This window comes from Sinocyclocheilus grahami, unplaced genomic scaffold (assembly GCF_001515645.1).
Source record: "Sinocyclocheilus grahami isolate Dianchi unplaced genomic scaffold, SAMN03320097.WGS_v1.1 scaffold20.1, whole genome shotgun sequence".
Lineage (NCBI taxonomy): Eukaryota > Metazoa > Chordata > Actinopteri > Cypriniformes > Cyprinidae > Sinocyclocheilus > Sinocyclocheilus grahami.
In genome coordinates, this window is record NW_015505199.1 from 1,881,432 (window position 1) to 1,908,203 (window position 26,772).

Below are 26,772 nucleotides of genomic sequence, written 5' to 3' on the forward strand. Positions count from 1 at the left end.
ACGTACAACTTAATTAACTCTGAAATCATATACATGGTTACCGTAACTGAGTACAACTTAAACTATAAGGTCAAGCGGTTAGTCAGAAATCTAGAATCTCACCTGATGCGCCCCATGCTTCATCTAATCCTGAGATCTTAGTATGCACATAACCCTGGACGCAGATTTGCGGAGACATACGCATTCACTTAATCTACTTGAGTAAGTCAGAATAAATCAAATGTAACAAAATCAGTCAGGTAAATATGTATTATGCCAATTATCTCCATAGCCAATTCAACAATATCAAATCAATACAAGACATCAAATTCTCAAAGACGAATCTAAGAGTAAAATACATACCTGACTTTTAGAGAAATACATAGTGTGAAGTGTGTGGACACCCTTCACACTACGGGCTCTCTGACTACAGAATCGCGCTGATCACCCTTTTGCTACAATCCTTTAAATACAAAACCAAGATAAACATCCTCCAAATGGAGGCATGTAATTTACATTAACCCAGGTCTCAGACCTGGGTGGTTTTACACCTCAATGGAAACAGAAGGTAATTTGCATGGAATTGCTCTCTACGGTAATCAAAGTATCTCTTAACTCTTAGAATCTGTATTATCTTTTAGTAAGATTAAGACCATTGTACCACTTGCCCTGAAACCATTCAAATGAAACCAAACATGACTGTAAATTTTCTTTGCATTCATATAGACCATTATATTCTTGACCATTCTGAGTGAGTCCAGTGGAGGGAGGAGATGAAAAGGCACTGATGCATATGTGAGCTGTGGGGTGTCTTGAAGATGCCAGTGTATTGTTTGTTTCTCAGGAGATCAAAGTATTTGAGTTTCTTTTATCCTTACATACATATTATACAATACTTTGTCATTCTTCCAATTGATCAATATATGCTCAAATTAGCCTAAATGACCATACTATATGACCATTTGGTTGATGCATGTAATATTTACTTAGAGGATGTATGTGCTGTAGTTAACATTCAGCAGAAATTTATCAAAACAGAGCCGTGCCATTCAGCTCCCTGTCTGTGTTTGTCATTGAATTGCAACTGCAGAAAATGCATTTTTGTGCCCTGTCTTGAGTCAGTATTACGGCATGCCAGGTCACATTTGCCAGTGACGTGATCTCTGTTGTGATGTGTCTCCCTGCGTTAGACCAATATAACCTGAAGGGCCTCCATTCATTTGAATCATGTTTCTTGTAGCGCCTTGCCGATGGCTCCCTAAACGGAAACAATGCAGATGCAAAATCAGTAGAAATGCAAATATATGCATGCATACAGTATAGAGACTGTCTTACATACCCGATGCGATCTGTGTGTAATTGGACTTAATTAAACATTGGGTAAATGCACACATGCAAGAGATGAGAAGCAATACCAGCTGGATTAGATCACAATGACTCTTGGAAAGTGGACTTGTGACCTCCAAAAACTATGGATGTGCCACATGAATCAATTTTATATTAAAGCTATACCTAAATAGAACAGTTCATTACATCTTAACATATTACTAAAATGATTATTCTTCATTTCACATGGTCTTTCAGCCTTAATCTCAAGATGTGTCCTTGTGCAGAAGCAAACACAAAATGTCCGAATGCAGCTTGCCGTGAACTTTACATCTTGAGGCTTTTGCTGTTGTGGGCAGCTTTCACCTCACATAGCTCTACAGCTGTGCTGTGAGACATTGAGGCGAGGTCTTGAGATGGAGTGAGCTCACGATTTTGTTATTCCTTCTGTAAGATGACTATTTGTGCTTGCAGTTCCACAGACATGCCTGCCTCTCATGCCTGACCTGGCTAACAAAACCTCTCCAGTGTAAAACAAATAAATAAACAAACAACAGCATGTTGTCACTTGCTCATATGGACAGTCAGTCGATGAACTGTAGTCATGTCAGGGAACAGCTAGACTGTTCCGAACACTCTTACTTCATTGACATGAAGTCATAACCGGCATGTATGAGCTGTAGCGATTTCCTGGTCTGAATGTCTTGATAATAAGGTTTGGAAGAAGCTGGGATGATAATGCATCATGTAGTTTTTCTTTTTCTCATTCTCTTTGTTTGGCTTCGTTATCCGGATTATTAGGCATCATATACTTAATGTTATATGTAAATCACAGTCAGCTGAAATGAATTTAAAAGTTCAAATCACACTGAAAAAGCATTGTCACTGTAATAGTATTACTTCCAAGCAGGGTCAAAAATATGTTGTTTTGATTTTTGCCTCAAAATTTTGCCAATAGCAAGTCAACTGAGAAAATTGATCAGCCATGAATGATTATGAATTTGTTTTGCATAAAATACACACACACACAAATGTGTTTATATATATTTTTTTATTTTATAGCTTTTCTCACAGGCTCGATAAGATCAAATGTATTAAAAATTGGTAAAAATGTCACATTTTTGATAAAACTACACCATGACTTGAAAACACATTGTGATTTTATTCCTCTTATCTCTTATCTGAGATTAATGTGAGGAATATTCCACATGTGTCACTACATCCCTCATAAACCTCTGATGGTAAATTTTCCTATGAACTAAAACTTGTTAAAAGACGCATGATTTACATTAGTGAACATCAGCTTACCATTTTATAATTTGATTCAAATAAAGTTATTATGTGCCAGTTAGCAATTAACATTTTTTCTACTGGCCAAAGCCAGTTTTGACTCTCAATTAGCACTTGACGAGTGTTAAATTGGACTGTTCCAAGTACTGTAATAAGCAAAAATTGTGGCATAATTGATTTTTTTTTCTAAATTATTACTTCCTACAAAATAATAATAATAATAATAATATTCATGGCATCTTCTCAACCCCTAGCTTTTTGTTGTTAAATCAGTTCACTTAACTGCGTAGCATAAGCAGTCAGAAATGTTCTCAATTAGAACATTTCACACAACAACAATCAAAAGAAATTATGATCCCACTGCAACTGATGCCAGAACAGAAAAGCTTATTCATTAATGCAAATGATGTCACCTTAACAGTGGTTAAGCCATCCAATAAGTCATTCATCCAATAAAATGATGCCTTTTAATGGAACTTTGCCTACCTAGAGACTCTCTAGGGAGAGGAGCGGTGTCCGATAACCTGTCTAAATTTAACAGAAACAGGCATTGTTTCTGACCTGGTGGGCCCAGTGAGTGCCTCTAAACATGGACAGCATAGTTGGGTTGTTGCTTATCGTTCTCTTCTCCCTCAGCCACTTCCATACAAGGTTGTGCTCGGAGCCTGTCACTTGCTTCCCTGTCTGTGAGGCTCTCCTATCTGCCAGCTTCTTGTCGTTAACTGACACATGCAAGATAAAGGGGCTCCGCTGGCAAGTAGTTTTCATCTCCCCTTGTGCGTGTGGTCATACTGTATGTGTCTGTGAGTGTGTATGTTTGTGAGGAAGACAGGAATGTACTTGGGATGTGAGAAGCACTCCTGGTGATTTTCCTCAGTTCCCAGGACCCCAGTCAGAGGATTTGACATCTTCTGATCCCGTGAGACATCCAGAAAGGTTTAGAGAAGTTGGCTTACATGCTTTGGTTGGAATGAGACCAGATGGAGTTCCTCAAAAAAGGTTCTTTATTGGCATCTATGGTTCCATGAAGAAGCTTTAACATCCATGGAGCCTTTCAATTGCATAAAAATTAAAATAAATAAAAAGCCTGTTTATGCCACGTCATAAAAATCTAATTTTTATCTCACAATTCTGACTTTTTTTCTTGCAATTGTGAGCTATCAACTCAGTATTATGAGATATAAAGTCAGAATTTCGAGATTTGTGAAATAAAAAGTTGCATTTACCTTTTTTTTTATTTTTATTCTGTGGCGGGAACAAAAACAATTGTGAGATGCACAATCAGAATTCTAAGGAAAAATGTCAGAATTGTAAGATATAAACATAGAATTGAAAGCTGTAACCTGAAAAACTGAGTTTATATTTCGCAATTCTGATTTTTTTTTTCCAGAATTTTGGACTTCGGAAATTGGACTCGAGATAAAAGTCTAATTTGTTAGATATAAAAAATTGCAATAGTTTTTTGTTTTTTTTTAAGCCTTTTTGAATTTTTAAGTGTATACACATAGTGGAGTCAAGAGGCAAATACATTATGATATGAGAGAGAGCTAGGCTTCCTGCAAAAGTCATTATCATCAAATCTACATTTGGTACACATCCCGCCTCCAAATCAGTGCGTTTACATACAACATGCCATCATATGTGTTTAGTTGCATGAGGTCAAAGTGATATAACACTTTTGGCTGCTTTAGACATGTTGCATTTTGACATCTGTCTAACTGGGCTCTATGAGAAGGGCAAATAAAAGCACATGGACTCGCAAGCACATGAATCATGACCGTGTTTGGCTAAAATGTGACATCCTATGAACATCAACGTAGCAATGTCGACATTTCAGTATGCGACAAATGTACAGGAAAAGTGTCATTTATTTGACATCATCTGTTCTCTGCTTGGGAATTTGTTAAAGGCTTTTGGCAGTCAATGCGAGTCCTGCCCTATCACAATGCACTTAGGCAAGTATTTTGTTGCTAATTTTATCACACTATCAGTTTATGAGGGAAGGTATTATGAATCTAGGATCCAACAAAAAGGCAATTCCCAAGCAATATTGATTTTCTAACTTCAGTTAAATTTTAACTGATGTATTTGTTTATATTTTGATATTGTTACAAGACAACTTGAAAAAAAATGTTTTTATGTTACAAATTAAGAAGTGCAAGAATACCCAAAAGCAGTGACAAATTCTAATAAAAAAATAACACATACTATTAAATCAATACATTACAGCATTAATTTGTCTTTCAGTTCAAATCTTTCACATTACAATGAATCAATATAATATCAATGACATGTTTAAATAATCCAAAAAGGTAAAGTAACTATTTTAACATGGTTTAACTGTTCAAATCATTTTATGCAAATTTAAGCATCTTCCTCTTATTTTGAACTTTAAACTTGGAAGAACTTTTGTATTTACCACATTGTGAATACTTTCAAAATATGAATTTGTAGCTTTAATAACACCAATGCAAAAATTTAATAAATTACAAAAAATTAAAATCATTATTAATTTCTCACGTCTTTAGTTTTTTTCTGTTTGACTGGGCATGATTTATCCATAGATCTAGTCAGTCTGAGATGTATGACTGTTTTCCAGAAGAGGTGAGCAGTCCAAGGTCCATTTCAAACAGCTTAAAGGTTCCAGTGCTTTATTTACTGTATATTATGATGATTCATGATGCCCAGTCCTGCTATGCCATAACAGTCTCATGTAAAAGAGCATATGAAGTGACTAACTTGCAAAGTTACTTGAGACCTGTGATTAACTCTTAAAAATTGTGATTATGGGCTCTTTCTTCACCTTTGCTGAAAAAAGCAGTTGTCATTAAATGAGTAGTGACATTAATGACATTAAGTAGTCATTAAATAATTCTGAAATTTGTTAGATTAAGTATTATCCTTCCTCTGTGGCTGACGCGGTCATCGTCAGCATAAGACAGCGATATGCATACATCACACAGCTGTCACACGCCCTCCATTTCTTTATCTCTCATCCGAATGCTTTTTCGTTCCAGTTGAAGTGTCCTTATGTGATGTTTTTGTTACATAAGTGAACTTCCATCCATAGTGAAGCATGGATAAAGAAAAATATAAGTGCAGTAGTTATGAAATTTCGTTACATATGAGGCAGAGATACAACATGCTTTGACGTATCACGTGCTGTCAATCAGTTTGAATGGATTTAATCGGGACAGACAGCAGTTTCACTATATTAGCAGCAATTTCTAGTATGCACATTGATTGTGCATTGATAACTATGCTGACTACGCTTTACAATAGCATTTTATTCGGGGGAGTGATAAAGAGACCGCATGTTCTCATACTCCTTGGCAGTCAAATGTGTAACTTTTAATCGATTAAATAATTGTACTATATTTTAGTTCAGTTCTATTTAGTTAATATTTTGAGGAGATTTTTGGTACTAAATAATATGTGCAATAATTATGATCAATGAATAACCATTTAAATGTAACATTTTCTAATGTTTATTATTTACATTGCAATTAGTGTAGCTTTTAGGGTTAAAATAGAGAAAACACTTTTTTAATTCTAGTGCAAAGAGGCAAATTGGGCATTTGGTGGCCGGAAAAATAATATTCATATGTAATGCCATGGTTTAACCACTAGATGCCCCTATGGCGGTTGAATAAATATACACTCTAAAAAATGCTGGGTTAAATACAACCCAGTGCTGGGTAAAATAGGGACAAACCCAGCAATTGGGTTGTTTTGACCCAGCGGTTGGGTTACTACCCAGAAGGTTGGGTTAAACATTTAACCCAACCGCTGGGTCAAAACAGCCCAATTGCTGGGTTTGTCCCTATTTTACCCAGCACTGGGTTGTATTTAACCCAGCATTTTTTTAGAGTGTAGCCTACTACATGTAGTTAGGTCTACTCTAGTTGCTAAAAAGAGTACTGCCGGTCATAATTGCTTACTTATTTTTTTAGGTTTTGAATTTTTTATGTATATTTAGACATGATCAAACACTAGATTTTAAGTTTTGATTTTTTTTAAATGTTAAATTTAAAAAGGTTACTTACATCTCAGTGTTATTTTTTATGATATTCACATAAGCAACAACGTGTCCCCTCGGTTTTAATGAGCATTCTCTGATCTCAGGAACAGAAAACTAAATTTCTGTTGAAAAATGTTCTGTTGTGATTGATTTGTTTTGGTTTGAGTTCACAGAGTCACAAATATTGTATATGTAAAAACTACAAGTTTTTATTTTTTTTAATTAACCCCATATTTTGGGTTGTTTTGACCCAGCGGTTGGGTTACTACCCAGAAGGTTGGGTTAAACATTTAACCCAACCGCTGGGTCAAAACAGCCCAATTGCTGGGTTTGTCCCTATTTTACCCAGCACTGGGGTGTATTTAACCCAGCATTTTTTTAGAGTGTAGCCTACTACATGTAGTTAGGTCTACTCTAGTTGCTAAAAAGAGTACTGCCGGTCATAATTGCTTACTTATTTTTTTAGGTTTTGAATTTTTTATGTATATTTAGACATGATCAAACACTAGATTTTAAGTTTAGATTTTTTTTAAATGTTAAATTTAAAAAGGTTACTTACATCTCAGTGTTATTTTTTATGATATTCACATAAGCAACAACGTGTCCCCTCGGTTTTAATGAGCATGACGCCTCTGATCTCAGGAACAGAAAACTAAATTTCTGTTGAAAAATGTTCTGTTGTGATTGATTTGTTTTGGTTTGAGTTCACAGAGTCACAAATATTGTATATGTAAAAACTACAAGTTTTTATTTTTTTAAATTAACCCCATATTTTCCACTCAAATTATTTTAATACGTTCCTCAGACCTAATATTTCTGTAATATTACTGAAGTTCTATCCCTGTACATATAATGATTTTATAATAATAATGCATAATCATATTGTTAACAACTAACTAAAAATTGTCAAATGAACAAATGAAAGTCATATGGATTTGGAACAACATGAGGGTGAATTTAATTTTTTTAGTGAAATAGCCCTTTAATCCACTTAAAATGTATAAAATATAAACTTATTATAAAAAAATATATATAGTTAATTTGTGTGCTTGTGCTTTCTTAAAGCAAATTACACTTATTTTTTATTATGTAATGCAATGGCATTCATACATTTGTAGGTGTGGATTTTGGGGCCTCCACAGAAATAATCATCTCATAGTATAATGCACCTGGATACTTGGAGTCATCCCCCACCTGTCCGGCACTCATGAAATAAATATTTGAATATTAAATACATCACCTTACAGGACTTAATTGTCCTCTGTCCTAGACATGTGTGAACTCAAACTCTCTCCTGTGAGTGTCCTACCCTAACCCATAATTCATTCCAAACCTTTGAAAAAACAGGTTAAACCTGATCTAAAAAAGCAAGAATGTCAGTTAAAAGCCAAAACAGACACACCACCTCACATGCTTTACAGGACAGAAAGACATACTAAAATAAACAGACGGAAACATACTTAATACAAATCCAAGCGCATGAAATGATACGATTACATGTACACTTCCTTACCATGGTTACCGGATTTAGTTTATTGTCATAACTTAACCTTGCTATATTATAAGCCTAGTGGACATTAAAATTGGTGGAAAGATCTATAGATTTTTAGGTTCTTTTTGACCTGCAAGCAACCTCCTAGCAGCCACACAGAACACCATAGCAACTGAATATCATCATGATAAAGACCACTCTGAAAGCCTTAGAAACTGTAAAGAATCCAACTATAACACCTTTACGGTGACAAGGTTTTGTTGTTGTTGTTTTTATTTTATTTTATTAAATGTTAAGACCTAGCTTTATGGTACATTCACACTGGAAGAATGTTGTAAAAGCAGTAATTAGTTCCAGATCTTCCCTTCCTTTTATTCAGATGTAAAGGCTATTGGCTGGTTTATAATGAAACCCTAGGGACATTTATGTATCCAGTGCCACACCAAGAAATTATGCTCCACAGATTGTTTATTTTTCCTTTATTGGATAAGACATAATTACAATAATTTATACCTGAGGTAAGAATAGTTTACAAAAAGAAATTAGCAAAAGGTGGTTTTAAAAAATACATTTATAGGAGAACATGAAAAGACGGGAAAGTCTATCTATTATCACATGAATTATTATTGATGCACTAAATGATACAGTAAATACCATTTGTTTGTGTAAACATCAGTTCAACAATTATAAGTGATGTCAGATGAGTAAAGCGGGTTGAGGGCAGACGTTTCAGAAGGATTTCCATCTGATGGCTGAGAAAACGGTGTGGATGACATACAGCAAAGTGGTGAAAAAGGAAAACACCTGAAATTAAAAAGACATAAAAAGTAATCATACTTCAACAAGTCAAATGGGCAGCTGCTAGTTTAAAATGGCTTTTATTGGTGTAATCTAATGTAGTCAAGTTGATTTAATTATATGAAATCAGTTAATAAAACAATTGTTTTATTTGTTACCACATAAATCACATTTAGGTTACCTAAAAAGACATGTTTTTTATGATTTTTTACTATACGGACTCACCACAGCAGCTATGTCCAGCTTGTAAGTAAGTGTGTCTTTTAAAGATTCTTGACTGAAAATAATGGTTACAAAAGCTAGAAGCACAGAAGCACTGAGATAGAGCAGCGCTGCAAATCCATGGTATGCTACATCCTGCAGAGAGAAAAGAAAATATACAAGAACATAAGAAAATGTGTTTTGTGTCTTCATTAGGAGAGAGGAATTAACAGATAGAAAGAGAAGTAGCTGACGTAAAAAGGGAAGGTGGAAAGGGAATAGACAAAGAGAGAGATTATGAACTCACCGCGCTTGCCCAAGAGCTTCTGTTTTCATGACACCCACAGGCAAAGACCAGCAACCAGAGGAATGTAATGATGAAACAGAAGATTGCCACAGAGATCACGTATGCCTGGGGATTGGCGAACGTAGGATCGATTAATGTAGATGCAACCAGGCTCAACACCAGACCACCAAAGACCTGAGAGATGAACATAATGAAAGAAATTTTCACTTACAGAATCCCTCTTTATTCCTGAAGTTACAGAGCTTCCAGATAGTTGTACTTTTGTACAGGAAAATGTACTACATTTCCTACAAACGGATAAACAATTATTATAGAACTCTCCTACCCTTGTAAACATCTTTACAAATGAATTGTTTTCAAACTTTTCCTAAAATATTGAATCGATATCAAACTCAAAACATTGGATTAAAGAGAAAATAATGACAAAAAATGACACTTTCTGACATTTACCAGTTATGTTTTCCTGTTGAAAACTTTGGAAGATTACAGATTTGTGTATTTTTTTTTATATTTATGTACAGTATGTATTTACTTAATTATAAATCAAATCACTTTAAATAATTTGGATTTAAACAGTATAATAACCATACTTTAATACTAATATTTTATATTATTAACATTTTTTGTAAATATTAGATTTTTAACTGATTATTAAAATAAATTCAAATAAATAAAGCAGCCAGTAATTGTTGCCAGTTAAACAAATAGGTACCACTTAGAGTAATTAACAAATATTATAAAATGTTTAACACATCAGTATTTTTTATTTATTTATGTATAATTTACTTAAGCAATAATGAATCAAATCATTTTAAATAGGTTGTATTTAACACCATAAATTTGGATTGACACACTTTAATAATTTATGAGAATTAATTGCATATTTTGCTTTTTTTAATATTTGTTTTTTAATATTTGCCAATTAAATAAATAGGTACCACTTGCTTAATTAACAAATATTGTATGTTTAACACATACGTTTTTGAATTTACCTTAAATAAATTACATAACAGCTTTTTGTTTCATAGTGACATTAATGAAAACAACATCAGTAAATTAATCAGTTAATTAAAATGAACTCACAAGCTCTGGAAGGTAGAGAATGTCAGGTATGGTGCAGAATATGGCCCCTCCGCGAGGCAGGTAGCCCATTTGTCCCGTATTGGTTGCCATGTGTGCACACCTGATTGACCTCTCTTCACAGGTAGAATGAATGTGCAGAAGTGCTGAAGATGTGTTTTATTAAAGAGGCTGACAGAGTGCTGGACAGACCTGTTCATCTTGATGCATTCCATGAAGACCCACCCTGCGCAATCGCTCCATCTGAGGATTGCTGTTTTATTTACTTGCTGGGCTTTGTGTGACAAAGTCAACACTTGCTTACAAATTGCTACAGCAACCGAAGCTCATTAATTTTTGACAGTGTTGTTGGTTGTTGGCAACAACAACTTTATTTATTGTTTTATGATAAAACAACATATTATATTGTTATTCTAAATCTGTTTCTCTTTTCGAGATGGTGACATATTTGATAAATACATGTAAACACAAAATATGGGAAAAAGAAACTGAACAGAAAACAGTAGATTATATATATACAGTCAAACCAAAAGTTAATCAGACACCAGATATAATTTTTTATATTTTTTTTACTAGTGGGTGCAGGACACTGTAGTTCATTTGTGTAAGTGAGGATAGAAAAATAAAGTAAACTGACATATTATAATCAAAAATTCTTTATACAGTGGACCAATAAAATGCATAAAAATTTGGGACCAAAAACAGACACTTTGACCTGACCATGTTTTGCTTAAGTGTTATCTGACATTATCAAGATGAACTTGTTCTGACACAGTTTAACTCTTGAGTTCTTGTCATATTTTATTACCATTTTCTAAACCATAGCGAATAAACATAATGTGTGAAATGTTGAAGGTGTCTGAAATAAATTTTGGTTTGACTGTATATGTATGTATATATATATATATATATGTGTGTGTGTGTGTGTGTGTGTGTGTGTGTACACTTTTAGTAGGTCTATATACTTTCTAATTTGCCCTTTTGTTGTGGCTATGCACCTTTTGACATTTTGTAAGGCTATTAGCAAAATGAAACGTGATGGAAAATATGTTCTTTCCCTAACAGTACAGGTGATGAGAAGTCGATCTGGTTAGATTTCCTTGTGTTTAACTAGAACACAGGTGAACATTGTACGTGTCAGAGCATGACTCCAGATTTAGTTTCATAGACATTTTTGAGCGATGAATGAGATATTTCTTGCAATCCTAGTTTTGCTAATTCTTCGCACACTGTAAAAGAAATTCCGTAAAATTTACGGTAAAAAAACGGCAGCTGTGGTTGCCGGAATTTTACCGTAAAAAATACGGTAGCAACATTATAGGTTTTACAGTTTTAATTTAAATTTACAGTTAAATACCATAATTTTATTAACTGATATAATGTTAATATACCAACCTATTGAAGTACTGAAATCTGTTTTGTACCTTTGTAATACACTGATAACCACCAAATGCAGGTGGTGATGAGATAGTCACATGATGAACCAAAGCCCATCACAACCAGCTTTTAAATAATAACATATATAGAAGGTGCACAGTGTCATTCACACAAACGCTAAACACCATCATGGTAACACACATGAAACTGAAATAATGCAATAAACATTCATTTAACAACATTAGGTGCAACACACAACCCTAATATACAAAACAGATAAGAAAAAACTAAGAAGAAACATAGTTATTTCAACAAAAAAACATCAAATTTGAAATGTAACGCAGGGAATTCTGGGAATGTCAATTTACGGTTATTCACTGTAAATTATACAGTCTTTCACTTCCAAAAACGGTATACTACCGTAAAATTAATGTCCAATACATGTAATGTCCAATACAGTTTTTCACCGTATATAGTAGGGGAATTTACCGTTAACCATTTAACAGGTTTTTACTGTAGCATTTTTACAGTCTTTTACCGTTAAATTCACGGTCATTTTTTACAGTGCACTGTATAAATATAATCAAGCTCTAATATTGCATCATGTATAGTTTAAGGTGACCAGACGTCCCCGTTTTCTGGGGACAGTCCCGGTTTTTGGTGTCCTGTCCCCAAATGAAGCTGTCCGCGGAAATGTCCCCGTTTTACAGCACATTCAAAACAGCCCCGCAAATACACTGTAAAAAGCCCAGCCATATAACCTGCTGGTTTCCAGATGAATGTAGTGATTATTTTCACAGACAGAGGGGCTGCAACCCCCAACCATTAATTGGTTGCGCACGGCTATTTTAGAACATAACCAGGGGCCAGTTGCATAAACATAGACACTGTGCTAAGACTGAGTCTTAAGAACTAGTTTGAGCAACTAGCAGTTAGATAATCAGTCTCACATTTCTGTTTAAAATTGGGTCAATCTACATATTTGTAACCGACTTTCAACAGTTATGAGCAGTCTAGAAGAAAACAAATTAGACGGCTACCTTTTTAAGACTAGTCTAAATAGTTTATGCAACAGGCCCCTGGACGAGAGCAGAGACTTTGTTATAATCAATTATCAAAAGAGACACCGTTATCTGTTTCAAGGTAGCCATATACAAACTATTCATGTTAAATCAAAGTAAAACTGTTTATTTGTACAATATAACTGCTTGAAGAGGGTGCTGGATTGTTTTGCACACAATTATAACGTTCACAAAAGTTCCGCTGTGGGTGAAAAATACACCCTGATGTGAATAATAATAATAAAAATAAAAATAATAATCAAATAGGCAATTACACATGCAACAATTACATTTGCAGACAGCACATACTTTTTTGTTCAAAATAAGCCTAAAATGTTAGATAATTAGTGATAGATAAGATACATTTCCAAAAGTACAAACATACCATAACATTTTAAAGTTAAAAAGTTATTATTATATTACACAGCATATTAACAGAATTTATTTTAATAAAAAAAATAGTACAATTAGAAAGTGTTAAAGGGGTCATATGATTTCAATTTTTCCTTTCTCTTTGGAGTGTTACAAGCTCTTGGTGCATAAAGAAGATCTGTAAAGTTGCAAAGACTAAAGTCTCAAATCCAAAGAGATATTCTTTATAAAAGTTACGAGTCAGCCACACCTACCTAAAACGGCTCGTTCTAACACGCCCCCACATGTCTACGTCACTATGTGGGAAGATTTGCATAACACTGCCCAAATGTTCACGCAAAGAAAGAAGGCGTAACTTTTATTCTCGCTGTAGTTTTGTGCTTTCACGCTTGAGGTATTCGGCCAATCACAACGCACTGGATAGCTGGCCAATCAGAGCACACCTCGCTTTTCAGAACGATGAGTTTTGTAAAAATGTACGCGTTTCAGAAAGGCGGGGCATAGAGGAGAAACAATAATGTACAGTATGTGGAAAATAATGTGTTTTTTGAACCTTAAACTGCATAAACACATTTCATTACACCAAATAATGTTCTTTTTAGCAGCATCATATGACCCCTTTAATTTTTTGTGGTTTTATTTGTCACACATTCTCAGATCTATTTTGTTTTATTTTTGTAGTATGATTTTGTAAAGTCATATTTTTGTTACAATATGCCACTGTTTTGATCTGTTTGTTATTTGTAATAGTTACTATTTACTATTTTACATAGTGTGTGATTTTTGGTGAATTGTACAACTAGGGTCAAGTTGACAAATATCATCGTTATTAAGTATAATAACAGTATATGGAACCCACAACAATTTAAAAACAAAAATATACATACAATTTATTGTCCCCCGGCGGATCCGACGAAGGAGCGGCAAGCACCCCCGGCTGGACTCCGCTTCGTCCACGGTGAAAGCCGATCCGGCGATCGACAGCGCAAAGTTGATGTATTTCCTCAGCGACCAGCACAGATCAGCTCTAGGCATGACGAAGCGGATATCATCCTCTTTTGGAAGACCAAACAAAGTAGTTTCGCTTTCACAACGAAACAGAACCTTCACGACATGGCGGCAGTGGCAACAATACTACAGTGAGAATAAAAGTTACGCCTTCTTTCTTTGCGTGAACATTTGGGCGGCGTTATGCAAATCTTCCCACATCGTGACGTAGACATGTGGGAGCGTGTTAGAATGAGCCGTTTTAGGTAGGTGTGGCTGACTCTTAACTTTTATAAAGAATATCTCTTTGGATTTGAGACTTTAGTCTTTGCAACTTTACAGATCTTCTTTATGCACCAAGATCACTCTACACAATAATCTGGAAACAATGTGAATGAACACCACAATAGCTTAAGCTGCAAACTTTGCAAAACACAACATTTATGTCACTTCCAAAACTTTTGGACATGACTATGGTTTAATGCATAAACAAACCATAGCAACCTGGGATTATCATAGATGGATAAAACATTTTTATCCATCCCACAGTCTTGTATATTCGTTAACTGATCATGTCTTTTTATTTAATATTTGTATATTATTATTATTATTATTAAACTGTAATATAATAATAATATGTTAACTGTTTAGGGCTATATTTTTATTTTTATTATATTTATTGTTGTATTTCCCCTTTCAATTTGTGTATCACTTTACCTAATTAACATTCTGTATAATTATTATTAATATGCTATCATATTAAGACAATTTAAGTTTTGACTTTATGATTGTATTAACATCGGTGTGTGACAATATATGAACGTGTTGTGTTTTCATTTACAAATGATAAACGAATGATTCATTCCTCAATGAAACACTATAGCAGGGTTCTTCAAATCTTGCCCTGGAGGGCCAATGCGCTGCAGAGTTTAGCTCCAACTCTGATCAAACTCACCTACCTGTGATTTTCTAATGATCCTGAAGACATTGATTAGCAAACTCAGGTGTGTTTGATTAGGGTTAGCGCTAAACTCTGCAGGAAAGTGGATCTCGTGGGCCAGATTTGAGGATCCCTGCCTGGACTATAGTATTATAATTGTAGTATATTAGTTAGCTGAAATAAAATGAAATATATGTTAAATTCAACCTTTAAACTGCACTTCCAGTAAAAATTCCAGTCATACAGCATAATCAAAGTTTTATTGGCATGTCTTCTTAATGAGCAGAAGAGACTTCTTTAAAAAAAAAAAAAAAAAAAACTTTACAAACCTTACTGATCCCAAACGGTTTTTATATTTGTGGAATGCCCCTTCTTTTAAAGTGTCTAAAAAAAAAATAAAAAAAAAAGGTTTATTTTACTGTAAAAATTATTTTTTCATAATTCAAAAGCTACCCACTGCGTGGAATAACCTATAATGTTTTGAGTAATATTTAATGTATTATTTACAAAAAGAATGAGAGTATGACTGTGTATATCACTCTTGTCTACAGATACAGGTCATATATGGAAACATCTTGAAAAGGCTCTCTAAAGTTCATAAGCTCATATGTGACAGTTTTTAACTGCTTGTCATCTCAAATCTGTATCCCCCATCCCTCCACCTGTGCTCAACACTGTATTGAACTGCCACAGAAGTGAATTGTGATCTCAATTTAAACAGACACAGATGCCTCGATGCAGGACTTGTACCAGCAAACACTTTCATTGGTCAAGCCCAGTAGCTCAAGGGCTGCTTTTGTCTGTTTTAACCTTTGGAGTGATACTACCTATATGCTGTCATCGTCTCCTTTACTCATATTATTTTTTAAAGACTGTTTATCTTGATTCACTAAGTGATGCAGCACTACAAGAAAGCTACGCCAGAGGCCAGGAAGCCCTGCATTTCTGGGAAGCAGCAGCTTCTACAAAAAGCCTGAAAGACCCATTGGAAACAGTTGCCAAGAATCCGGATCTCTTGGTCACTGTCGTGACAGCCAGGAGAGCAGAGGGGAGGGACTATCACTACCTATTACAAGTTGCACAACAGCTCCATTCTCTCCTCAATGCATGTGGTGAAAAACCATGTGCTGAGGTCATGCTCTGTGACGTCGAAAGCGGTCCCACTTTAAATGAGGATGCTTTGCTTTTGGAGAAACAGTTTTTGGTTTTTAGACGTTCTCCAGATGAGAGGTGGCAGAACAGAGACGTGGCCAACATCTTCGAGAAGGAGAAAAGAGATTATGTTTACTGTCTACGCAAAGGATGGGACCTGATGAGGCCGAAAAACGTTGTTGTCCTGGAGGATGATGCACTTCCCTTGACAGATTTTTTTCCATCGGTTAAAAATATACTGTCGCGGAGAGTTGCACTTAATACTTTATACATAAAACTCTACCATCCAGAACGTCTGCAGAGATACTGGAATCCAGAGCCTTATCGCATTCTAGAATGGATGGGTCTCGGCCTGTTTGGGGCTACAATCCTCCTCCTGTTGTTATCTTACTATACACCTCTTTCTTTTACCTTCTCAGCTCTTCATTTTCTCTTTCTGGCTCTCTACGTAATGGCTGTGGCTGAGCTGGCAGGGAGGCACTATCTCCTGGAGATCAGACGGCTTTCACCTCAGCTGTATGCTGTGTGTCCAGCCACTGAATGCTGCACCCCTGCTATGCTTTATCCAGGTAACGCTTCCATTCGAGCTGCCGAATACCTGGACCAGGCCATCTGTGCTCAGGGAAATGCGAAAGACATGGTGCTGTACAAGATAGCCAGATCGAGGCCAGGTGAGAAGGCACACAGTGTTGAACCCAATCTCATCAAGCATATTGGAGCTTACTCCTCCATCAGGACGAACCCCGTTCCACCAAGATTAATATGACATCAGATTGTTCTCATAGAACATGTCAAGTTAAATATAAAACATATTTCAGGCACGGTTTTAACATGTACTCATTGAGAAGTTAGACACAATAACACTTAGATTGGGGCCCAAAAATTGTCTATACTCACATACACTGATTTATTTGGATATAAATAACAAAAATAAAACCTAGAGAAGTTTTATATATGTGACCCCTTGTTTGCTGCAGCTTCGGTCACCGATGCTTTAAGAATGTGATGTATTTTTATACACATTTCTATCTTGACTAAAGAATGGTATGTTTCAATTTTGCAGTCTTTACAATGTTATATATTTGAGATTGATATATTATTATTATTATTACTTGCATCTGCTAGAATGATCATTATCTTTCATTAGTGAATTTCCTGGTTTCGTTTATATACCACACCAGCAATAAAATAATTTTATATTTCATGGCTGAAATGTGATTATGTTTAAAGAAATCATAGCTGGTTGTTTTCCAGAAAACTAGTTTTTAATCAAGTTTTGAGATTTACACCTAGATTGCTGCTTGTCTTTTAAAATAATGTTATCAACTTTTGTCTATTTGTCTAGTGCAGAAAAAATGGAAAAATTTATTTTTGCATCAGAAGGGAATTAATAGGGTTATGAACATGACTTTATATCAATCATAAATTAATGGCAAGTTTGCACAGTCAAAACACTTTAAAATTAAGATAAAAATATCCCCAGATACTGATTTATTTACGTTAAAAGAGAGAGAGAGATTGTTTGCATGGACTTGTATTGATCTCTCAATATATGGCGTTTATAGAAATCACTTTTGGTAGAAAATAAATATTATTTTAAAATGTACAGTTGTTGGTCTCTTTTTTTTTATTTTTATTTTTTTATACAGGCTCTGTTTCACTATTTTTATATACACCCCTATTTGTCTAGTGCAGAAAAAATGATTTTTGCATCAGAAGGGAATTAATAGGGTTATGAACATGACTTTATATCAATCATAAATTAATGGCAAGTTTGCACAGTCAAAACACTTTAAAATTAAGATAAAAATATCCCCAGATACTGATTTATTTACGTTAAAAGAGAGAGAGAGATTGTTTGCATGGACTTGTATTGATCTCTCAATCTATGGCGTTTATAGAAATCACTTTTGGTAGAAAATAAATATTATTTTAAAATGTACAGTTGTTGGTCTCTTTTTTTTATTTTATTTTTTTTATACAGGCTCTGTTTCACTATTTTTATATACACCCACATACATACATACATACATACATACAAGTTGATAATACATTATATGATGTTGTGGTGTTCCTCTTGTGTTGAGATCTCAGAGTAAATTACAGTGTAAACATAAGGGAACAATGGGTTAATCATAACAGTCGTTGGGGTGTTTTCTTGAGCCTGTGGATCCTCTCCGCTATTTCCGCTGGATTCAGTCACATGACCGGTCAAAATACACAGCATTGCGAACTCCGTTTTAAGGAAATAGTATATTGAATGCTTATACATGTTCTTGACTATTTATATTATTCGCTCCATAATTGTTTATTTGGAGGCTGACGCCAAATGAGACATTTCCAGCTTTTGGAATATGCGGGATTTAGCCAATCAAATCCTACTATGGCGAGGCCTCCTCTTGTGAATATTAATTAGATATGGCGTTCATCCTATCAAAGCAAGGCATCTCCTCAATGGAAGGCTGTGCCTCTTAATATTAAATAGATCATCCTCGCGTTGATTGGTGAGATGGCTTGTCTACTAAATATTAATTAGGTCATTTTGACGTTCGGTGATTTTCCATATGTGAAAGCGTGGCTCATAAAGTTGTAATAGCGAGGCCTTCGCCATACTAGGATGAGTAAATTCGCTTCGTTTGCAAGATGAACTTTTTCCAGACGGGATTTCCTGCGAACTGGATCTGTATCAGCTGCGTAAGGACAGGGACAATTTGAGGAATAGAGAAAAATGTCTGAGAGCGAAAAACCAAAGGGCCATACTTTATCAAAGGATAAAGTTTTAACCAATGGAGGAAATAATGTTTCCAGTAACCCTTCAGATGAGATGACAGAGGTATGTTACGTGGATATGGTGTTCTTGGAAACTGAAAATGTAATCATCTAAACATATGGGTTTAAAAAACAAGTTCTGCTTAATAGATGGAACTCTGATTCTAAGTTTAGATTATTTGGGATAGAAAGTCTCTTGAACTTAACGCAACATGGACGATCCTTTTAAATTGTGGAACAAGAGAAACGTCTTCCTTGTAAAGAGAAAAAAAGTTAGCCTTTTGCAAACATTTCAGACGTTCTTGTTAATTGTTTATCATTTGTAGAGAGCTGCATTGTTATGATAGTCTGCCATACAAATGTAATCATGCATGGACTAAACTGTTAACTGTAAGAATAATCATGCACATATTAGTCCTATTTTTTCAAAGAGTTTTAAGTGATGGCTGTAGTTTGAAAAGTTGTTATAGGAACAAAAATATACAAAATAGTTTTGATAAGTTGATACGGTGTGCCACTCCATTTAATTCAGTTTTACACAGCCTTTTGCTAATTATTTAATTTATTAAGTGTTATTTATGCAGATTTTATGACATGATATTAATTGAGAGATTACATGGTATATTTGCACTTTTATAAATCCATTTGTCACTCCACAGAAGCATTTAAAATAAACTAGAAAAGGTGAGATGTGGATAAATAAATTATTTTATGTGGACTATAATGGCCTATCAAACTGGTTTATATTCACTCTTTTTGGTCTGTGGGTTTTGCTGATGTTGTTTTAGAAATTCGACCTTGCCACAGTCTATGTGTCAGATGCCCAGTATAACAGGAACATCTTTTTTGATACTTCACCACAGGCTGTGAGGTAAGAGATGATGTTCTAGCAATCATTTACATAACTTGGACTATTACTAGATTATGCATTAAAAAATCTGTAAAATATTCCACAGGCTGTACTTGTTGTACAATCACTGGTTCATGCAGACGCTGGTATACGCATTCATCATTGTAAATCTTGCTCTGGCTCTCTTTGAGGATCCTGCTGTTGTGCCACTTCCTATATGGGTATGACTTACGTTTAACTATAAAGCATGTATTATGCTCTATATTCTGAAATTAAAAATTGCCTATGATTGTGTAAACGGGGAAACTTCCTAAACACTGACACTGTATATTTAACATTTTTATATATAATACATTGTTTTAAATGTTTTAACACTGATCGAATTTGCAATATACTGTACTCTCCAAGTGCATAACTTGGCTAGCAACATAAAAGAGAGCTTTTATGACATCCTGGATTCCATGCCAACCCCCCATATCACACAATGGGATATTTCCTGGAAATTCATGTTCATTGAAAAACGTCTTTTTCATTGAAACGCTTCACATATAAGAACGTCAAATGTAGTGATATTCTATAACTTCATGTGTGTGCGCGCGCATATGTTATGTTCTCTAGGCGACTTCGACAATTGAGATCATATGTCTCTCTGCGTTCAGTGTGCGGATGGTACACTATGCCAAAGTCATTCCAAAGGATAAATTCTGGAAGGATCCCAAAAATATCTGCATCATAGTCGTTGTAACGGTAGGCCTCTAATCTAAAATGCATGTTTTAAGCATATTTTTGGACTGTTCATTTCCATTTAATTTACAGGTACATAATTAGTTTTATTTTGTTTATATCATAATATATTATTCATATAATATAATACTAATGATTCAACCTCAAGTATTCTGTTTGAACAAGAGTAAATGCTGAGAAAGTAGTCTTAACATTGTGAAATGAACTTTAGCCCATAGTTTGTCATTCTCAGCAGTTCTGCATGATCACCAGGAAATGTGACGTTCACTGACTATGAGTAGACATTTAGTGAAGCCAGGCAGATGGTTTACGAGTGTCGTGATCTAGCTTGCATACCTAGAAATTTTGGGAGATTTGGAATGCAACTGCATTTTTATTTCATGACCTTTCTTTACTCTTCCCATCTCACAGCTCTCTTTCATAGATTTGACTATATACGGGGCTCTGAAATCAACTGGCTACTTTGCCATCCGATGGTCGAGGGTCTTAAGACCACTTCTGTTAGTCAATGTTACAGAGGGAAGACAAGTAAGAAAACTACCATCAAAAGAAAATAGATATAATTTTTTATCAATTATTTTTCATGTATTTCCTGCATTATTTAATTAACTTACCAGTTCATTCATTTGTTCTTTTTTATGAGGTGCAGTTATCCATTCTATCTATCTATCTATCTATCTATCTGTCTATCTTTCTCTCTCTATCTATCTATCTTTCTCTCGCTATCTCTCTCTCTCTCTCTCTCTCTCTCTCTCTCTATATATATATACAGTATATCATCAAAAGTGACGATACAAACATTTGTTACAAAATATTTCTCTCTCTCTCTCTCTCTCTCTCTCTCTCTCTCTCTCTCTCTCTCTCTCTCTCTATATATATATATCATCAAAAGTGACAATACAAACATTTATAATGTCACAAAATATTCCTGAAAAAAATGCATCTTATTGCCACAAAAAATATTAAGCAGCACAACTGTGTTCAACAATGATAATAAGAAATGTTTCTTGAGCACCAAATCAGCATATTAGAATGATTTCTGAAGGATCATGTGACTCGACTAGAAATTCAGCTTTGTCATCACAGAAATTAATTATATTTTAAATTGAAACAATATTTCACAATATTTCTGTGTTTACTGTATTTTTGATCAAATAAATGCAGCCTTGTTGAGCACGAGTAATTTTTTTTATTTTTTTTATAAATTACAAACTTTTACAGATCCTAAACTTGGTAGGGTATGTCCTTAGGGCACAAATGTCTCTCCTCCAGTCCCATTCTTTTCTCTTTTTTTTGTAGCTGCGCAGGGCGTTCAGGAGTATTCGGAATGCGCTGCCTCAGATCTCCTATGTTTTTCTCTTATTCATGTTCAGCGTGTTGGTCTTTTCTCTCGTGGCTCTTAAATTGTTTGGGAAAAGGTAACCCTAAATACAGTGTCATCCATTTGTACCTCTGGTTTTTCTAGTTATCTCATTTGTGTCTATTGAAAAATAGTTTATTTACCATTAAACTGCTCGTTGTATCTTTTTCTTTTATCCCAGGGGCCTTCTTACCATTGATGGTTCTCCATATTTCACAGACTATTTGGATATTGTTTTTGATCTTTATGTTTTAGTGACCACTGCTAATAGCCCTGATGTCATGTAAGTCTTAAACTGTTGTTTTTTTTTCAGAGTTTTTTTCTTTGGTGAAATTTGTATTAGTGTGCAATTGTATATTCAGTAGTACAAAAGATTTTCAGCAACCCACAATATGCTTTAAGCATGCTATGCATATGCTTCTGTAATATTGTTTTTATGTTTTCATTGTAGGATGCCAGCATACAACTACAGTGTTTTCTTCACTATTTTCTTCATTCTATACATTATTATCAACACATATACCTTCATGTCCTTCTTTCTGGCTGTCGTTTACAGTAACTACAAAAAGCACCTTAAGGTATTCACATATTTTTAATGTCAGCATGCAAATTTCTCATGGTATTTGCACATTTACGTTGATCTCATTTTAAAGAAATTATTTACTTTAAAATAAGAAAATCTTGAATTAATATTATTATCTATCTATATGTCTATCTCTCTATCAGTCTATCTAGTTCTAGTGAAACGCTGACTTGATTTATTTCATGCTTTCTAGGAGGAAGTCCGGCAGCTGGTGAAGGCCAGAAGATTTAAGATGTGCCGGGCGTTTTCTTTGCTTCATGAGGCCCGGGGTGAAGGTGGAGAGCCTGTGGTGACCCAGACCAAATGGAACCATCTGGTTAAACTCGTCAAGCCGAACATCAATATTGCTCACCGGGAACTGCTCTGGAGCGTCTTAGATGATCAGAATAAAGGACACATAGGTCAGACTGATTTTTCTTTTCTTCAAAAATAGGCACTTAAAAGTTAAATTTGACCTCGGTTGTATTGAATTTTCACTTTTCCCCTTAATCTTCTTTGTGTGAGCAGGAAAGTTTGCATTTGTCCAGCTTGCTGATCTTCTGAGTATTCAGGTGATCACAGTGAAATCACAGCCGCACCCCATTCAAATCTGTTTCCCCTCTATGTATAATTCCCCAGTCAGCAGATTCATCCGCTATGTGGTTCATCAGAGGTACATAGACACAAAATATCTTGCATTGATACTGAGACATTCACTTTTTTTTTTTTTTACTACAAAGCTGCTTGAGTTCTTTTTGTGACCCAGTTGGACAACCTATTGATGCCGTTTAACATGTTTGTACATGTGCTTCCCATATGGTCATCTGTTTGTTGCATTATGTGTTTCAGAATGTTTGTGTATGTCTATGACCTGATTATCCTGGTGAATGCTGTGTTCATTGGTCTGGATGAGGAGAACCCTGTGGTATCAAATGCTGAGTGGGGTTTTCTGGCTCTTTATATGCTGGAGATCATTCTCAAACTGTACGCTACCGAGCCTCGGGCATTCTTTGCTCGACATCATTTTTGGAACTGGTGAGGAGACCTTGTTTTGTATGGCTTGAATTTTATCACATAACACCTGTGTGAGCTCAGATGAAAGCAAATTCAATAAAATCTATCTCTTACAGGTTTGATACCATCATTATTGTGTCTGCACTCTTTGGCACTATCATTAACTCAGCACTCAAACACTGTAAGTGCCCAGTATGAAGCATTAGGAGGGTTATGATGTATATACTTATGTATTATCGTTACAGTGTACCTGGACACAATGTTGCATTTTCTAAATGTTATATCAAAGCTGTTAAGTGTGATTATAAGCATACCTTTAAGAAATCCTATTGTCTTTTCTTTGCAATCGATTGACCAAATTTTTGTTTGCAGCTGGAGGTTACACAAGTCGCCAGATTTTGGACATAATTTTCATCTTGAGAGTCCTCCGACTCATACGCTTGGTGGATTCCATTAAGAGGTCAGATAGTTACAGCCAAATGCTAAACAAAAGTGGCTTGTGTGTGTGTGTGTGAAGTCTTTTAAATGCTGCCATGTGACATTAAACTAAAAAACTTACCTTTGTAGATTCCGAGCCATCATCAACATTCTTATTAAAATTGGACCAACTATTCTTACATTTGGCCAACTCATAGTGGTGAGTATTTACATATTGTTGAGGGATAGTTGACCCAAAATTTTCAGTTATCATAATTTACTCACCCTCATGTTGTTCCAAACCTATGTATCTTTCTTTCTTTTTTTCTTTCTTTCTTTCTTTCTTTCTTTCTGTACAATAAAAGTCAATGCGTTTCAGTGTTGCTTTGGACCCCATTTACTTTCATTGTATGAACAAAATACATTTTAAAATATAAAACAGTTATTTTAACTTATATTTTACAATATAACTTTTTTACTGTATTTTTGGTCAAATAAATGCAGTCTTAGTGAGCATGAGAGACTAAAAATAATAACGAACTAAAAAAATAATAATTGTACCAGCCCCATGCTTTTTAATGGATACAATACATTGCATGCATTATACAGACTATTGCTTAAAAAAAAAAAAAAAAAATGGATGATTGTGTCCCTCTTGGAAAGTATGAAAATAAAAAATGGCCATCCTCTCATTGGTGATCCATCTATTTTGCACCATACCTGGCATCAAGGATACCTTGTACAGTAATAGGGTCTTTAAAAAGCAAGTGGGAGGATGCAGTGCTTGATTTATGACTGCATTAAGAAGGCTGCACCTCATCGAACTGCCATTGTTCCAACCTGTTATGGTCCTGGCACAGAGACCTAATCATTTGAAGGGAGGCAGACCCTTCATGCTGCATATTAGACTGTGATTTGTAATGAAAAACTGTCATAATTGATATGTAACAATATGTACAGTATAAGTCCACTGCTGTCCCCTACAGGTGGTCTATTACATATTTGCCATGGTTGGAATGGAATTATTTAAAGGTAAAGTTCAGTTTTTTGAACCTAACTCTACAAGTCCTGATCAAGAGTACTGTGGAAACCCTCTCCTTAAAGGAACCACTTTTGCTAAACTCAACTACTGCAAGAACAACTTCAACAATGTGGTCTCTTCCTTCATTGTCTTGCTGGAACTCACTGTGGTTAATCAGTGGCATGATATCCTTTACAAATACAGATCAAAACGTATTTCTGCTCCAAGGATAATGCTGTGAAATTCCAGACTAATGTCTTTGAAAGTTCTAATAACATCATTATCATGCATTGCTTTTCCCTTAACTCAGCTGCACTGTTGACCAGTGGTTTCACAGCAGTCACACACATTTCAGCCAGAATTTTCTTCGTCCTTTTTCACATTGTGGTCGTCATTATTATAATCAAGTAAGAATATGGACTATATTAGAATATTATTATTGTGTTTTGCTTTGAAATACAAATATGCATAATGTGAGTAGTGAGCCTAATATTATAAATTTTTTTCCCACAGTATTTTTGTAGCATTTATCTTGGAGGCATTCTTGGTGGAGTACACAATTGACAAAAGTGACCTGCAGACTTCTCTGGAGAAAAAGATAGAGGAGCTGGAGCTTAATGTTCAACAGTATGTGCCATTTAAACCTGCTATCAAGTTATTTGATTAAAAAACAAAACGTTTCATGGATGCATATCAGCATAGCATCCTGTTGCTGTTGATTTTGGGTTTAATGGAGGTTTATGTGGTTTTGTGTTTGTCAGGGATGGTGTGGACACTGGTCTTGTAGATGCAATGGAAAGCAATGACAATGAACTAGGTCCTTCTGAAGCTGGCAAACAGAAGCCATCCCTCATGTTCAAGATTGCTTCAAGAAGTATTTTATTTTATTTTACTTTAGAATAGAATAGAATAGAATTGAACAGAAGTATTGAAGGACTACTTTTGCTTTATTTTTCAGGATCCAGAACTGTGGATGGACTTTTGCAGCGGATGTTTGAAACAGATATTCGTCCTGAAGATTTCGTCGAGGAAGAGGAGCCAGAAAACATCAACTTCTCAAACCCTGTCTTTGACTCCGTATAACCAACATTAAAAAACATGTGAATATATAAATACAGTTTGTATCAAAGATTCTCTTTATGTATGACATATTTGATAAGATTTATTATAAATACTTCAATATATGGACCACTAATATTCATTTTTCAGTCATCAAAGAGTATCATTTGTATATATTATGTGTGTGTGTGTGTGTGCCTATATTACAATGTAGCAACTTTTTTCTATTTTTATAATTTTGTTGAAATAACGGAAATATACTACATGACCAAGACCAACAAGGATTGCTCCAGAGTAAAATTTTGTACACATACCAATTAAAATGGCAATCATAATAAAAAAATATATATATTTATTATAGCGACTCGTTTATATCCAACATATTCCCATAAGAACTAAACTACTATATGACTTATAAATTGCTTAGTTTTAATGTGCAGTGAAGAGTCCACCAGCAGAGAGCGGAATACCGGTTGTAGAGCATCAGCTTCGCTGTGGTGGAGGTCAGAGAGGAAGAGTGATATAACCAAGTGAGCTTCCAGTGGGTGTTTTGAGGTAGTCCACTGGCTTGCAGTGCATTATCAGTGTGCTTG

The 26,772-nt window shown here is 34.9% G+C and overlaps 3 protein-coding genes across 3 annotated transcripts; 2 read left to right on the forward strand and 1 right to left on the reverse strand.

Annotated features, from left to right (window-relative positions):
- Window positions 1-8,606: 8,606 nt before the first annotated feature.
- Window positions 8,607-10,676, reverse strand: LOC107556050 (myelin and lymphocyte protein-like). Its single transcript, XM_016239043.1, has 4 exons — window positions 10,498-10,676; window positions 9,415-9,588; window positions 9,132-9,263; window positions 8,607-8,912 (listed from the first exon to the last, which is right to left on the reverse strand). The coding sequence occupies exons 1-4, from the start codon at window positions 10,585-10,587 to the stop codon at window positions 8,838-8,840; spliced, it is 471 nt and encodes a 156-aa protein (XP_016094529.1). The 5' UTR covers window positions 10,588-10,676; the 3' UTR covers window positions 8,607-8,837.
- Window positions 10,677-15,690: 5,014 nt separating this feature from the next.
- On the forward strand, window positions 15,691-17,975 carry pgap4 (post-GPI attachment to proteins GalNAc transferase 4). The gene has a single exon (XM_016239032.1). It carries the CDS (start codon window positions 15,959-15,961, stop codon window positions 17,147-17,149), a length of 1,191 nt encoding a protein of 396 aa, XP_016094518.1. The 5' UTR covers window positions 15,691-15,958; the 3' UTR covers window positions 17,150-17,975.
- Window positions 17,976-18,957: 982 nt separating this feature from the next.
- tpcn3 (two pore segment channel 3) lies at window positions 18,958-26,313 on the forward strand. Its single transcript, XM_016239622.1, has 19 exons — window positions 18,958-19,216; window positions 19,941-20,023; window positions 20,109-20,223; window positions 20,621-20,749; window positions 21,158-21,274; window positions 22,046-22,164; window positions 22,288-22,389; window positions 22,558-22,684; window positions 22,883-23,090; window positions 23,197-23,341; window positions 23,518-23,703; window positions 23,799-23,863; window positions 24,055-24,142; window positions 24,250-24,319; window positions 25,086-25,305; window positions 25,437-25,527; window positions 25,634-25,747; window positions 25,882-25,994; window positions 26,079-26,313. Exons 1-19 carry the CDS (start codon window positions 19,112-19,114, stop codon window positions 26,201-26,203), a joined length of 2,322 nt encoding a protein of 773 aa, XP_016095108.1. The 5' UTR covers window positions 18,958-19,111; the 3' UTR covers window positions 26,204-26,313.
- Window positions 26,314-26,772: the final 459 nt, after the last annotated feature.